The sequence below is a fragment of the Rhinoraja longicauda genome, chromosome 13 (genome assembly GCF_053455715.1).
Source record: "Rhinoraja longicauda isolate Sanriku21f chromosome 13, sRhiLon1.1, whole genome shotgun sequence".
NCBI classification, from domain to species: domain Eukaryota; kingdom Metazoa; phylum Chordata; class Chondrichthyes; order Rajiformes; family Arhynchobatidae; genus Rhinoraja; species Rhinoraja longicauda.
The window spans coordinates 8,734,247-8,750,742 of NC_135965.1; the positions used below are offsets into that span (position 1 = coordinate 8,734,247).

The 16,496-nt window shown below is 46.9% G+C and overlaps 1 protein-coding gene and 1 non-coding gene across 3 annotated transcripts in view; both read right to left on the minus strand.

Moving 5' to 3' along the window:
• daw1 (dynein assembly factor with WDR repeat domains 1) overlaps positions 1-9,317 on the minus strand; it is a 49,029-nt gene extending 39,712 nt beyond the window's left edge. For both annotated transcript variants that reach the window (XM_078409861.1, XM_078409860.1), the window contains exons 1-4: positions 9,261-9,317; positions 5,927-5,999; positions 3,738-3,882; positions 654-712 (exon numbers count right to left, since the gene is read on the minus strand). In XM_078409861.1, coding sequence (XP_078265987.1) covers positions 654-712; positions 3,738-3,882; positions 5,927-5,999; positions 9,261-9,300 — 317 coding nt within the window. In that variant the 5' untranslated portion in view covers positions 9,301-9,317. The remainder of the gene's footprint in view (positions 1-653; positions 713-3,737; positions 3,883-5,926; positions 6,000-9,260) is intronic.
• Positions 9,318-15,758: 6,441 nt separating this feature from the next.
• On the minus strand, positions 15,759-15,831 carry trnan-guu (transfer RNA asparagine (anticodon GUU)). Its single transcript has one exon. It is a non-coding gene; the product is annotated as a tRNA-Asn (tRNA).
• Positions 15,832-16,496: the final 665 nt, after the last annotated feature.

Below are 16,496 nucleotides of genomic sequence, written 5' to 3' on the forward strand. Positions count from 1 at the left end.
TCTGTTCTTCTATTTATATCATTCATTGATAATAGAACCTTTTATATGGAAACTGCCTGCCAGCGTGGAATGGAAGAGCAAAAGCTACCGTTCAATTTAATAAGGCTTCACATTTCCCATCTTGCCAGCACTCCTTTGCACAATCCTTGCAAGAATGGAAACTAATATTCAGACTGATGATTCTGGCTGAACACCACATTTTTCACATTCAACTTCTTGGGCATAATAGACAATAGACAATAGACAATAGGTGCAGGAGTAGGCCATTCAGCCCTTCGAGCCAGCACCGCCATTCAATGCGATCATGGCTGATCACTCTCAATCAGTACCCCGTTCCTGCCTTCTCCCCAAACCCCCTCACTCCGCTATCCTTAAGAGCTCTATCCAGCTCTCTCTTGAAAGCATCCAACGAACTGGCCTCCACTGCCTTCTGAGGCAGAGAATTCCACACCTTCACCACTCTCTGACTGAAAAAGTTCTTCCTCATCTCCGTTCTAAATGGTCTACCCCTTATTCTTAAACTGTGGCCCCTTGTTCTGGACTCCCCCAACATTGGGAACATGTTTCCTGCCTCTAATGTGTCCAATCCCCTAATTATCTTATACGTTTCAATAAGATCATAAGGGTTAATAGAGAAGAAGTAGGCCACTTACCTTGAGCCAGACTTATTGAATGCGACATTTGTCAGTGGCAGTATATGCGCCCGAAGTACCTATATATAAAACAAAGAGAAAAACTACTGAAAAAGAGTTGCAAACTTCAGGAATAACTACCTAGAGAAGCTTTGAAGGAGGTTGATTAACCACCATCAGAAAGATGGCATGTTAAAAACTCTTATTTGCTAATCGGGATGAGCACCTGTGTTCTGACCTTTAACTGCCCCTTTGTGTGTAGTCCGAGTCTGCTTCCTATTGATAGAACGATCAATATTGTAATGGAACAAATGCTTTGCTCATTTTGCTCCACACTTTACATTGAGAGAAGGGTTAATGTTTAGAATCATGGAGCCATGCAGCACAGAAACAGATCCTTCGGCCAAACTTGCCTATGCTGAACAAGATGACCCATCTGTGCTAGTCCCGCCTGTCCTCTTTGGCCTATATCCCTCTAAACTATTCTGTACATGCACCATCCAAAAGCCTTTCAAATGTTGTTATAGTACTTGCCTCAACTATCTCCTCTGACAGTTCCTTCCATATACCCACTATCTTCTGTGTGAAAAAGATGTCCCTCAGGTTCCTATTAAATCTTTCTCCTTTCACTTTAAATCTATGCCCTCTGGTTCTTGATTCCCCTACTCTAGTTAAAAAAACTCCGTGCATTCACCCTATGTATCCCCCCTCATGCTATTATACACCTCCATAAGATCACCTCTCAGCTTTTTGCACTACAAGGAATAACCGTCCCAACCTCTCCCTGTAGCTCAATCTGTCAAATCCTGGCAACATCCTCGTAAATCATCCCTGCACACTTTCCAGCTTAACGACATCCTTCCCAGGGCAGAGTGAAGAAATGAACACAATACTCAAAATGGAGACTCACCAACATCTTGTACAACTGCAACATAACATCCCAACTTTGGTACTCCATACCCTGATTGATGAAGACCAATGTACCAAAAGCTTTCTTGATCACCCTGTCCACCAGTGATGCTATTTTCAGGTAACTATGTACATGCACTCCTAGATCGCTCTGGTCTACAACATTCCCCAGGACACAGCCATTCACTGTGAAGACCCAGCCTTGGTTTAACTTCCCAAAAAGCAACATTTCGCACTTAACTGCAATAAACTCCATTAACCATTCCTCAGCCATCGTCAGCCATTTGTGCAACTGATCAAGGTCCCACTGTAATTTTCGTTAGCCATTTTCGCTACCTGCGATACTACCTATCTCAGTGTCATCTGCAAACTTACCTACATGCCGTATACATTCTCATCGAAATTATTGATATCAACCACATTATCCGAATTATTGATATTAACCGTAAACACCAATGTGATTCACGGTGACTTGGTCGTGTGGATTCAGAAATGGCTTACTGATAGGAGGTTGTAGTGGGAAGGCGGTATTATGGCTGGAGGTCTCTCAGCACTGGAGTTCCACTGGGATCTGTGCTGGGAGTGTGTGTGTGTGTGTGTGTGTGTGTGAGTGTGTGTGTGTGTGTGTGTGTGTGTGTGTGTGTGTGTGTGTGTGTGTGTGTGTGTGTGTGTGTGTGTGTGTGTGTGTGTGTGTGTGTGTGTGTGGACAATATGCAGTCATTTATATCCATATATGACTTGGATATTATGTAGGCAGGTTGGCTAGTGAGATGGAATATAGATCAGCTACGGAAATGGGTGATGAAATGGCACATGAAGTTTAATGCGACCAAGTGTGAGGTATTGCCCTTTGGAAGGTCAAATGTAAGAGGAAAGTACACACTTAACATCAGAATCCTTAACAGCATTAATGCACAGAAGAATATATGTCTGGCTTAGAGTAGGGCTGAATGTTGAAGAGTTAATGAATGTTTGGTTCATGTCTGATTGCTAAGTGAGTGAAGGAGCACTAAGCCAGGTAAGATTAGTAGTGCAATTTATGAGTTATGCAATTTCAGAATGCATTCACAGCTTTAACCATTAACGTGAGTTTGGTGAATGCCTTGTTGTATCCAGATCCCCAGACAATGCAAGATATTTTCAAATCCTTTGGTAATCCTCTCTGAGCAGTGAGCCAGAACACTTCAAACAAGCAGTGGGCTGCAAACTCTGAATGAGCAGCAGGCCTACCTGAAGGGGCTGCTCCTCAGGTTTTGGCTGCACTTTAGCCCCACGCTCCTGATCTTTGGTCACCCAGTTCGGAGGAGGGAGGGTCGGGAGAGAGGGCCGCCCTCTCCTGGGTTTGCTCCTGGGCCTGACCGTGGCGGTCATTCGCGGGTCCAGGCAGCGGGCAGTAGTGGGTTCTGTTCGAGCCGACTACCTGCACCTCTTCCGGGCCTACGTCCGTGCCCGGATGTCCCTGGAGAGGGAGCATGCGGTGTCCACGGGGACTCTGGAGGCTTCCGTGAACGCTGGTTGCCACGGGCTGTCGAGTTTATTGGGCGCCACGGCCCGCGGAACGAGTAGTTGAGGCGAGGTGGTCGGGTCGGATCCCCGAGGTCGAAGCGGGCCGAGGACAAGTCAGAACTCGTGCGGACGAGGTCACATCGGAGCCTGGAGAACAAGGTCGGGCTGAGAACAAGGGGGTCGGGCTGCCTCTCTGAGAACAAAGGGGGACCTGGCATAGTCGGGAGGGGGGGTGGGGCACCAAGAACTACGGGGGACCTGGTGGGGGGGGATGAAGAAGGGACGAGCACTTTTTGTAACGTTGTCTGCGCCTTTGCGACAACTCTTTTGTGTACTTTGTACGCAAAAACAAAGAATGGCACTGCACCTAGCTAGGTACAAGTGACAATAACGTATCATCATCTTCATCATCATCAAATATTCTATCATTTAGAAACTAAATCCGTACTAAACTACAGAACAAAGAATGTGTGAAAGAAAATGATCCCACTTGTCTACTTATCTAAAGAAACAAATTAGCTTATTCATTAATATTAATAGTGCACCAGGGAATGAGCACCAGTTGCCATTATAACACATCTCTACATTCGATCAGTGTCAACAATCCTCACAACTACTTTGTTCTAATGATCAATTTAGTTTGTGGCATGAAAGAAGTTTTCCCTGCTGAGATGGGGGGAAATCTCTCACCTTGAAAAGATAGAAATGGTGATGATCCTGTTGACCAAGCTTTTCCTGGAGCCTTTGCACCAGATGCTTCACCTGCTCTGTGCGAGACGCAGTGATGAGTGGTTCAATCCTTTGGATTTCGTCAACTACAGCATTTATGTCTGCACTGGATTAAATGCGTGCAATTAAAAGAAAGTGAATTTCAACAGGTCTCAATATCACAAGAGCCAATAAATAATAAAAGAGCAGATTAAAGTACAACGATAAAAAGATGCACAAAGGTAAGAGAGGGCGCAACAGAGTATTGAGAATAGAATTTGGACTGCAGTTGCAAGAATCTCAAGCAAAAACCAACTGCTGGTGGAGCTCAGCATCTGTGGAGGGAAACAGACAATGGAGGGAAACAGACAGACAATGTCTTGGGTCGGGTTGATTTTGTACGTGGGAGATCGCGTTTTACAAATCTGATTTTCAAAGAAGTAAACAAAAATGTTAAGGGCAAAGCCGTAAACGTTGTCTATATGGACTTTAGCAAAGCATTAGATAAGGTTCCACATGGTAGACTGCTCTGGAAGGTTGCATCTCGTGTGATTCCGCGAGAGGTAGTCGACTGGATAAAGAATTGGCTTCATGAAAGGAAACAGAGAGTGATGATGGAGGGGTGTTCCTCAGACTGGTGTCCGGTAACTCGTGGTGTGCCACAGCGATCGGTGCCGGAACCATTGCCGTTTGTGGTTTATATAAACAATTTGGATGAAAATGTATAAGGCATGATAAGGCATGATAAGTACGTTTTCAGATGACACTAAGGTGGGTGGTATCATAGATAAGTGCAAAGTGTGGTATTTTGGGAAGTCAAACCAGGTCAGGACCTAAACTGTGAATTGCAGGACTCTGAGAAGTGACATAGAGCATAGAAGTGCAGGTACATAGTTTCTTGAAAGTGAACGTCACAGGTAGAAAGGGTGGTTAAGAAAGGTTTTTGGAACATTGCCCTTCATCAGTCAGAGTATTGAGTATAGAATTTGGAATGTTATGCTATAGTTATTCGTTTGGAGTATTGCATTAGATTTTGGTCACCCTCCTATAGTAAGGATGTTGTTAAGCTGAAAAGAATGCAGATAGAATTTACAAAAATGTTGCCAGGGCTTGAGGCTCTGAGCTTTAGGGAGAGGTTGGGCAGGTCAGGAATTCCTCTGTGTACAGGAGGATGGGGGTGATCTTATGGAGGTGTATAAAATCATGAGAGGAATAGATGATACTAGACCAAGTGGACCGTTGGGCCCAAACCTCTCCTGCATTGGTGCAGCACCCTCTCCTCCCCCAATCTCTCCTCCCCCAATCCCCCCTCCCCCTCCCCCTCCCCCTCCTCCACCTCCTACCACTCCCCCCTTCCCATCCCCCTCCCACCGCTCCCTCCACCCCCCTCCCCTCCTCTATCTCTCCCTCCCTCCCTCCCTCCCTCCCTCCCGAGGAGATAGATTTAAACTTTAAAATGTGAATAACTTTAAAAACATAACACCGATTTCAATTAAACTTATTCCATTAGCACCAAAGGGACGACAGTGAGTAAGGTGGGCTTAAAATTGTTGCGCTATCGTGTACCGTTTTGGTTATAGTTCAGGAACAAACAAACAAACGAGAGTTTTAGTATATAGATATAATAGAATCATGAGAGTAAATGCACAGTCTTTTGCCCAGAGTAGGGGGATTCAAGAACCAGAAGACATTTGTTTAAGGTTAGAGGGGAAAGGTTTAATAGGAAACTGAGGGGGAACTTTTTCCACAGAGGTGGGTGAATAGAATGAGCTGCCAGAGGAGGTAATTGAGTCAGGCACTATAACAACATTTAAGAAATTTGGACAGATATATTGATAGGGAAGGTTTAGAGGGATATGGGCTAAATGTGGGCACATGTCACGGGAGTAGATGGGGCATCTTGGCCGGCATGGGCAAGTTGGGCCGAATGGCCTGTTTCCATGCTCTATGATTATGACTCTCTGATACCAAAATGGAATGCACAGAAAATTATTCACTGATTGGAATACAAAACTACAATCAATATTTGCAGCAAGTAACATAATTGTAGTTGTGCAGATGGAAGAATACAAGGGAGAGACTAGGATGTTTTGATTGATTTAATTGAGGAAGGTTAATAAGGCTCTTCTCAGTCATCTGAATTTTTTTTGATCAGCAGAAATCAAACTTACTCTGGAGTCAAGTCTAGCAGATCAATCGATTTGCTCTTTGTCTCCCCTCCTTTTTCATATTCCAAAATAATTCCTGTTGAAAATAAAAATGTTGACTATCCTCCATATTAAGTAAAACATTTATATATTGTACAGTTGATCCACTTCTCCAACCACATACTCTAATCCTGAGCAGTCTCAAGAGTTTGGAGATATCAGATACTTAGGAAACAAGAAGATAAACGCAAAAAGCTGGAGTAACTCAGCGGAACAGGCAGCATCTCTGGGGAGAAGGAATGGGTGATATTTCAGATAGTTCAGTCTGATGAAGTTTGTTTCCATCTTCGGTTTAAACCAACATCTGCAGTTCCTTCTTACACATATATCAATAGTAACATGGGTTTGTGGCCGCCGATCTTGAAAACTCAAATGACCACTGTACATTCCTCAACACATCACCTAGTTGGTGTGCCACCTTCTCTAATCTCACCAGTGAAGTGGTCCTTCTCATTAAGGCCTCACTGGCCAGCTTTGCCTCTTCATCTTGGTCTCACCCGGCTGGCAGTATACTCTCACCACAGCCTCACCTGGCTGGCAGTGCCCACTCATTGCCTGACCCACTCAATGCTCTCCCAGTTCGGCCACAACCAGCTAGAGCGCTTCATTGTTAACCCAGCCTCACATAGCTGCTGCCACACCTCAGTTTCATCTGCCTGGTATTGGTATTCACCCACCTCATCATCCAGCAAGCAATGCTCAGTCTCAAGAGTTTGGAGATATCAGATACTTTGGAAACAAGATGATAAACACAAAAAGCTAGAGTAACTCAGCGGGACAGGCAGCATCTCTGGAGAGAAGGAATGGGTGATGTTTCGGGTCAAGACCCTTCTTCTAGGCTCACCTGGCTGGAGGTCCATCTCACCCTGGCCTTACCAGGAGGGTAGAAACTCCTCTCTGAGATTTCACCTGGAAGAAAGTTCCTCATGCCTATCTCACCAGACTGATAGTTCCCTCTCACCATGGTCCACCACAGCCTCACCTAACAATAAATGCCCTGTCTTCTCGCCCCCTGCAGGTGGAAGGCTGTAAACCTTCACCTAGCGGTGGCACGGTGGCACAGCGCCAGAGACCCAGGTTTGATCCTGACTACGGGTGCTGCCTGCACGGAGTTTGTACGTTCTCCCCATGACCGCTTACGTTTCCTCCGGGTGCTCCAGTTTCCTCCCACACTCCAAAGACGTGCAGATTTGTAGGTTAATTGGCTTTGGTTAGTTGTAAAATTGTCCCTAGTATGTGTAGGTTAGTGTAGAGGGTGATCAGCATGGACTCGGTGAACCAGAGGGCCTGTTTCCATGCTGCATTGCTAGTCTAATGTCTAAAGGCCTCAATCTGACTAGGCCTTGACCCATACCTCAGCCCCACACGCAGTTAGTTCCCTCTCATCCCTGGACCACTTAGAAACCCAGAGCCTCTCAACCCAATCTGACCAGGCAGTGACCACCATCTGAGTCTCACTTAGCCGGCACACACACACACATCTGACCTGCAAAGCTATGCCCTCTCACCTGGGTCTGCATGGCAGTACATCCTCATCCACCTTTCAACTCATCTGGAAGACTGCCTCCTTACCCTAGCTCCATCTGGATGGCAATGAGTCTTGAGGCTCATTTAGTTGTCGATGCCAACTCATGTATAGTAGTTTCTTTGACTGGATATCACGCAAAATAAAGCTTTTCACTGTACCTCGGTACACATGACAATAATAAACTAAAATAAACTCTCACTATGTTTCAACAGGTAGGGGGGATACTTGCTCACCCGATCTGACCAAGTAGAGAATAGCCCCTCACCGAGTCACACCACGGGAACAGTGTCCACTCACCCACTCACACCTGATAGTGTCCCTTCACCCAATGCTCCCCACAATGTCCCTTCACCTAATGACCCCCAACAATGTCCCTTCACTCCCAGTTACACCAGCCAGTGACCCTTCTCTCACTCACACCCACGGTGTCCCCTCACCCACTCACACCTGGCAATGCCCCCTCACCCACACACACCCGCAGTGTCCATCACCCACTCACACCCACAGTGCCCCTTCACCCACTCACACCCACAGTGTCCCCTCACCCACACACACAGGCAATGCCCCCTCACCCACTCACACCTGGCAATACCCCCTCACCAACTCACACCCACAGTGCCCCTCACCCACTCACACCCAGTGTCCCCTCACCCACACCCACAGTGCCCCTCACCCACTCACACCCACAGTGCCCCTCACCCACTCACACCCACAGTGCCCCTCACCCACTCACACCCACAGTGCCCCTCACCCACTCACACCCACAGTGCCCCTCACCCACTCACACCCACAGTGCCCCTCACCCACTCACACCCACAGTGCCCCTCACCCACTCACACCCACAGTGTCCCCTCACCCACACACACAGGCAATGCCCCCTCACCCACTCACACCTGGCAATGCCCCCTCACCCACTCACACCCACAGTGCCCCTCACCCACTCACACCCACAGTGCCCCTCACCCACTCACACCCACAGTGCCCCTCACCCACTCACACCCAGTGTCCCTCACCCACTCACACCCACAGTGCCCCTCACCCACTCACACCCACAGTGCCCCTCACCCACTCACACCCACAGTGCCCCTCACCCACTCACACCCACAGTGCCCCTCACCCACTCACACCTGGCAATGCCCCCTCACCCACTCACACCCACAGTGCCCCTCACCCACTCACACCCACAGTGCCCCTCACCCACTCACACCCACAGTGCCCCTCACCCACTCACACCCACAGTGCCCCTCACCCACTCACACCCACAGTGCCCCTCACCCACTCACACCCACAGTGCCCCTCACCCACTCACACCCACAGTGCCCCTCACCCACTCACACCTGGCAATGCCCCCTCACCCACTCACACCCACAGTGCCCCTCACCCACTCACACCCACAGTGCCCCTCACCCACTCACACCCACAGTGCCCCTCACCCACTCACACCCACAGTGCCCCTCACCCACTCACACCCACAGTGCCCCTCACCCACTCACACCCACAGTGCCCCTCACCCACTCACACCCACAGTGCCCCTCACCCACTCACACCCACAGTGCCCCTCACCCACTCACACCCACAGTGCCCCTCACCCACTCACACCCACAGTGCCCCTCACCCACTCACACCCACAGTGCCCCTCACCCACTCACACCCACAGTGCCCCTCACCCACTCACACCCAGTGTCCCTCACCCACTCACACCCACAGTGCCCCCTCATCCAGTGACCCCCACACCCAGTGCCCCCCACAGTGTCCCGTCCCCGGCGGTACCTGGCGGATAATACCGCAGGAGGAACCTCTTCAGCTTCATCTTGAACCAACTGCGTCCTTCTGTCGCCTTGGCAACGGAACGGTCCCGCGCATGCGCGGCGTTGGCTGGGTGGCTGGTGCGCATGCGCGGCCCTGGGCGATGAGCTGCAGCTGTTGGTTCCGCTGGAGATGCAACACAGCATGTCTGCACACACACACACACACACACACACACACACACACAGTGCTGGGGTAACACAGCATGTCTGCACACACACACACACACACACACACAGTGCTGAGGTAACACAGCATGTCTGCACACACACACACACACACACACACACACACAGTGCTGGGGTAACACAGCATGTCTGCACACACACACACACACACACACACACACACAGTGCGTGGGTAACACAGCATGTCTGCACACACACACACACACACACAGTGCGTGGGTAACACAGCATGTCTGCACACACACACACAGTGCTGGGGTAACACAGCATGTCTGCACACACACACACACACACACAGTGCTGGGGTAACACAGCATGTCTGCACACACACACACACACACACACAGTGCTGGGGTAACACAGCATGTCTGCATACACACACACACAGTGCTGGGGTAACACAGCATGTCTGCACACACACACACACACACACAGTGCTGGGGTAACACAGCATGTCTGCACACACACACACAGTGCTGGGGTAACACAGCATGTCTGCACACACACACACACAGTGCTGGGGTACCAGCAGCATGTCTGCACATGGACACACAATGCTGGGGTAACTCAGCAGCTCAGGCAGCATCTCTGCACATACAGTAGACACCCAATGCTGGGCCAACTCAGCGGCTCAAGCAGCATCTCTGAACATGGACACACAATGCTGGGGTAACAGCAGCTCAGGCAGCATCTCTGCAGAGAAGGAATGAATCCAGACGCTTCTTCAGCCTGAGAGTAGGGGGGGGGGGGGGGGTGGGGGGGATACTCAGTGTGAAGAAGGGTCTTGATCCTAAACATCACCATTCTTTCTCTGCAGAGATGCTGCCTGTTCCGTTGAGTTACTCCAGCATTTTGTCCCTATCTCCGGACTGAATATTGATTTCTCCAACTTCAAATAACCCTTGCTTTCCCTCTCTCTCTGCCTCTTCCCCACCCTCGTTCTCTGACTAGTTTCAATGATCTGATTAATTTTACTGATCCTCCTTGTCACCTTCCCCTCAGCTAACATTGATCCACTCTATATTTCCTAGATCAACATCTGCTTTGATCTGTTGTTTTCACATCTTACCCTTCCATATCTCTAGACCCACTCCCCTGACTCTCAGTCTGAAGAAGTGGCTTGATCAGGTGGAGATGCGGGAGAGGCAGCGGCAGCAGGATTCTGGAGCAAGGCACCGTGTGCTTGAGTAACCCGGCGGGCCGGGCAAGTTCTGGAGAGGGGTATGGACAGGCCACCCTTCTTCACACCCGACCCAAAGTCACCTGTCCATTCCCTCCACAGAAGCCGCCTGACCTGCTGAGTTCCTGCAGCACTTTGTGTTCTATGCCAGATCCCAGCGTGTCCAGTTCATTGTGTCTCCATCGTCCTCCACTAGTCATAGAGTCAAATGGCATGGAAACAGGCCCTTCAGCCCATCTAGCCCACACCGGCCAACATGTCCCATCTACACGGGTCTGCATTTGGCCCATATCCCTCTAAACCAGTCCAATCCATGTACCTGTCTAAATGTTTCTTAAATGTTGTGATAGTACCTACTTTGTATTTCCCCCAGAGAACACATGCTGCTAAACAAGAGCTACCATGCATTGATTGATGCTAGTGTCTCTGGGGCACCATGAAGTGATCAGTCACTGAACCCCAAAAAATGTTCAAAACACCATTTCCCAGTGTTTTTGTTTAAAATACCGAATTCCAGCAGCAATCCTGGAAAAACAAATAAATATCCAGCTTAAATGAAGGGTTCTGACCCGCAACGCTACCTATCCATGTAGTCCAGAGATGCTGCCTGACCCGCTGTGTCACTCCAGCACTTTGGTTTACTCCATACTGTCAACCAGCATTTATTACACCCTTTTTATTACAAATAAATATGATGTCAGGAAGGTATTCGTACTTCCAAAATGGAGCTTCCACTCTAGTCAACCAAGATATCCTCTTTCTTCAGAAAACCTGTTTCTGCACTGCTGTTTTGGTTGGAGCCCTCACCTTGTCCCACAGTTCTGCTCTCACCCCCCCCCCCCTCCCCTCTAGATGGAACAAGAATAGCTGTTCGCTTGGTCCTGTCTGTTCCCCCAAAAGCCTTGCTTTCCAAGATTCAAGTGTTTAATTGCCAGAGGTGTTGGCAACAGAACAATGATGTTCTTACCTGCTGCAGCTTTACAGTTCCATTAACGCAATAATACATAAATAAATTTGCAATAATACAATAAATTAGTGTTACTAGGTTAACAGACAGTAATAGTGCAAAACCGAAGTGTGCAATGCAACCAAAATTCTAGACAAGTGCTGCATTTTTCTTCACAGCACAATTGATTCTCTTCTTCTTTATTCTAGTGGGCCCTAATCTTTGATCCCTCACAAACAGAAATAACTTCTCAATATTCACTCTCTCCAAACACCTTGTCATTTTACATACTTCAATCAGATCACCCTTCAGCCTTCTGTAAAGACAGCAGTCCAAGCCTATCTAATCTATTCTCATCCTGGTAAACATTCCAGTAAATCGTTTCTGGGCCCTCTCTTAATGCATCAAGCCTTTGCTATACTCCAGTTGAGGTTGGACAATATTGAGTAAAGATTCAACATGACATCTTTTTATTCTGTATGCCTCTAGTGATAAAGCCCAGAATTGTTTGCCTTATAAATCTGCTGTATTTATTCACAAAATGCTGGAGTAACTCAGCAGGTCAGGTAGCATCTCGGGAGAGAAGGAATGGGTGACGTTTCGGGTCGAGACCCTTCTTCAGACTGACGGGTGACGTTTCCAGTCTGAAGAAAGGTCTCGACCCGAAACGTCACCCATTCCTTCTCTCCCGAGATGCTGCCTGACCTGCTGAGTTACTCCAGCATTTTGTGAATAAATACCTTCGATTTGTACCAGCATCTGCAGTTATTTTCTTATAAATCTGCTGTGTCACTTTCAATGACTTGGTACAGATACTCTGGGTCCCCCTGTCCCTGCATTCCTTTTTGAACAGTATTCTTTATTCTATATTTCTCCTCCTCAATATTCTATGCAAACGCATCAGTTTATATTTCTACACATTAAACTCTCTGATCATATCAGCCAAATCTATCAGCCTGTTATATCCTGCTGTGTGGTATGTTCATATCAAGCAGGAGGAGATGCTGAGTCAATTGAAGAACGTTAAAGTAGATTTGTCTCCAGAGCCTGACGGGATCTATCACATGTTAGTGGGAGGTTTAACAGAAGAGATTGCTGGGGCCCCTCAATGGAGATGTTTGTGTTCTCCCTAGACACAGCTAAAGTCCCAGAATACTGGAGAGTAGACAGAAAGAAAGAAATAGGGTTAATCCAGCAACTTATACTGTATGTTGGTGAACATTACATCAGTGGTAGGGGACGCTATTGGAGAGTATTTTCAGGGATAGGATTTACTTGCATTTGGAAAAGCACGGCATTACTAAGGATAGTCATATGGCTTTGGGTAGGGTAGTTCTGGTCGCTGCCTTTCAGGAAGAATGGGGAGACTTTGGAGTATGGGCAGACTTTACCAAGATGTTACCTGGGTTACCTGGAGTAAGGAGAGGCTGAACTAGCTTGGATTGTTCCTCTGGAGCATCAGAGGTTAAGGGATGACCTGAGAGAAGTTTATTAAAGTAGAGGAATTAATAGGCTGGATAGACAGTCTTTAAACCAGGATAGAACTGTAAAATACTGGAGAGCCTAGTTTTATTGTGAAAGAGGGAACGTTTAAAAGAGGTGTGTGGGGTAAGTGTTTTAGTGGTGGGTGGGAGCCTACAAGGTGCTGCCAGGGGGGGTGGGGGGAGGAGGCAGGCTGGAAGCTGATGCGATAGTGGCATTTAAGAGGCATTTAGACAGGCATATGAACAGGTAGGGGTTGGAGGGATATTGATCATGTACTGGTACATGGTTAGTTTAATTTAGTATCATGGTCAGTACAGATGCTGTGGTCAAAAGATCTGCTCCTGTGTTTCACCCTTTTATGTACAATTTGTCACTCTTCTCTTTGCAGTTCAGAGGACTACCTGAAGAGGGTCCTGAGGAGGTTTACAAGAATGATCACAGGAATGAGTGGTATCACAAAATGCTGGAGTAACTCAGCGGGTCAGGCAGCATCTCTGGAGAGAAGGAATAGGTGACGTTTCGGGTCGAGACCCTTCTTCAGACTGATGTCAGGGGGGGTGGGACAAAGAAAGGATATAGGTGGAGACAGGAAGACAGTGGGAGAACTGGGAAGGGGGAGGAGAAGAGGGACAGAGGAACTATCTAAAATTAGAGAAATCAATGTTCATACCGCTGGGCTGTAAGCTGCCCAAGCGAAATATGAGGTGCTGTTCCTCCAATTTGCAGTGGGCCTCACTATGATATGGTATCCCCTCCCCCTTCCCAGTTCTCCCACTGTCTTCCTGTCTCCACCTATATCCTTTCTTTGTCCTGCCCCCCCTGACATCAGTCTGAATTGCATTTACCTTCATCAGCTCTATCTACTATTTCATCAAAAAGAATGATCAAATTGATCAAATATGATTTATCTTTAACTATTTTGTGCTAGTCTGCCTTACTAAATATACTTTTTGCCCTGGTATTTGTTAATTTTCCCCGATCAATATTTCCCACCACCAGTGTTGAACTCACTGGCACTTAGGCCTGTCCTTGCTCGCATTTATTGATAAGAGAATAATATTCCCCACTCACAAGGGCTCTGGTACCACCCCCTCATCTAAAGAGAATTGAAAGATTATAGTCAGTTCCCCCCATGATTTCCTCATGCACCACCCTCAGTATTCTAGGATATATCCCCATCTGGCCCTGGTGAATTACCCACTGTATGTTAACATCAGCTAAACCTTTTTAATACTCCATGTTTTCAATTTTTAATGCATCCTTTGCTTCAACTATCTCCTCCATCTGCTATTACTTTAGAAGCAGATCGAAAGTATTCATTTAGTAGCTTAACACTGCCTTCAACATCCATTCCAATTTTTTTGCCTTTAATAGGCCTCACTCTTCCATGTATTACCTTTTTATTATTTATATGACCACAGAACAGGTTGGGATTCCTATTGACATTGTCTGCTATCAAGCTGTCTTTTTCTCCCTTATTCTAATTGTTCTCATTGGTAATTGTTGTGATATTGCTGGGACTACTTTGTTGTATCACAAGGACTACTTTGTTTGCCTGTGTAGTAATGTGTATATAAGAGATTGGTGTGATTAGGTGGGCACTCTGGTTCCAGGTGGCCACGGAATAAACAGCCTGGAGTTAAGCTCCAGCATTGTAACCTTTTACACACGTGTACTTGTGGTCCGTCCAGGGTCATAACAAAGGTACAACAGATACCGGACCACGAAGTACAACAGTAATTACCACCTTTCACTTGTTTGTAAGGTTGGAAAAGGAGATGAGTATTAGGCCTTGCATTAATGTTGACCACTGGGAGTAAATTTATATCACAAAATATTTCCAACGCCATCAAAAAATCCTGCCTGAAAATCTAAGTTTTAATTCCTTGCTAGATGTGAAGCAGATTTGAAATGAATACTTAAATCTAGGATAAACCTATTTTTCACCTCAAATTTATACTAGTCTGTCTTAATTAATGTACTTTTTTTTCAGGTAATTGTTAGTTTTGCCCGGATCAATATTTCTAAATGGTTTCCCACCACCAGTGTTAAACTGACACATAGAACCGTCCTTGCTCCCCTTAATGAAATGGATAGTCAAATCTAGAATTGGTTTTGTTTCCGTATCATGCGAAGGAATTTCTCGACCTTGGGAGTTTTAAATGTTGCATGAAGATATAATATCTTTCTTAGTTCTATTTTTTTAAATCATTTGTGGCTTCCCCATCACTCTCTAATACCAGGCTTTTCTGAACCTGCTCTCAGCACTCCCCTCCCCACCATCACCCCAAAATCACAACATAGTACAGCATCTGGTTTCCCACCCTCTCATTGGCCTGTTTACTGAAATTTTGCATTCTCCACAGAGCTAGTTCATAAAATGCATGGGCAGCTAGGAGCAATTATTCAAATATACTGGCCGTATCCAGTCTTGGGTATATTTGGTTGCAGAAATTTATAGATACATAGATAGATACAGAGAAAATAGGTGCAGAGGTAGGCCATTCGGCCCTTCGAGCCAGCACCGCCATTCAATGTGATCATGGCTGAGCATCCACAATCGGTACCCCGTTCCTGCCTTCTCCCCATATCCCTTGATTCCGCTAGCCCTAAGAACTCTGTCCAACTCAAAATGTAGGTTGAACCTTGAGATTGAAAATCTGTGCCTGAACAGGGACTTGAACACTGGACCCTCAGGATAACAGTCTGATGCTCTACTGATTGAGCTATTCAGGCACAGTTTTAATGGCAATGTTATTAGCTTGGGGTGGAAATTCAGACAAAACTGGTTGCTAGTTCTGACAAGGAGTCCTTAATGAACCATTCTCCCCTCTGCAGATGTGCCTGACCCGCTGAACATTTCCAGCATTTTCCATATTTGTTTCTTATTGCCAATTCAGGCTGGTCCTTATTACAGTAGACCTCCCATTAATCCAGCATGCTCGATCTTTGGTGGTGTTGGACAGGTAGGTTTTCTGCATTCCCATATTAATACCCCAGGATATTTTTCTCAGATGTTATGCAGTAGTATGATTTTTTTTCCCAATAAACCTGGTGAGTTTCAAAGGAGTGCAGCTAGTACAGTGTCGATGCGTTGAAAGGGAGAGTAAGAATGGTCATCAAGGAAGTGCAAGAACACAGATTCCAGTGAGTTTCAAAGGAAGGTGAAACCAGGGCTCTGATAAGTCTCAAGGGAGTGCAGGAATAGAGCCTCAGCAAGTATTAAGGGATAATAGAAACAGTGGTCACGGTGAGTTCGAGATCGTGACTTCAAGATGACGGTGGTGGTGGGTGGATGAAAAGAACAATGCTCAGAGGCTCTCGGAGGTTGACTGGGTTGGCTGCAGAAAGCTCCCAGGCTGAGCGATAAATGTCGGAGGCAATGGATGGCGTGTCCATGG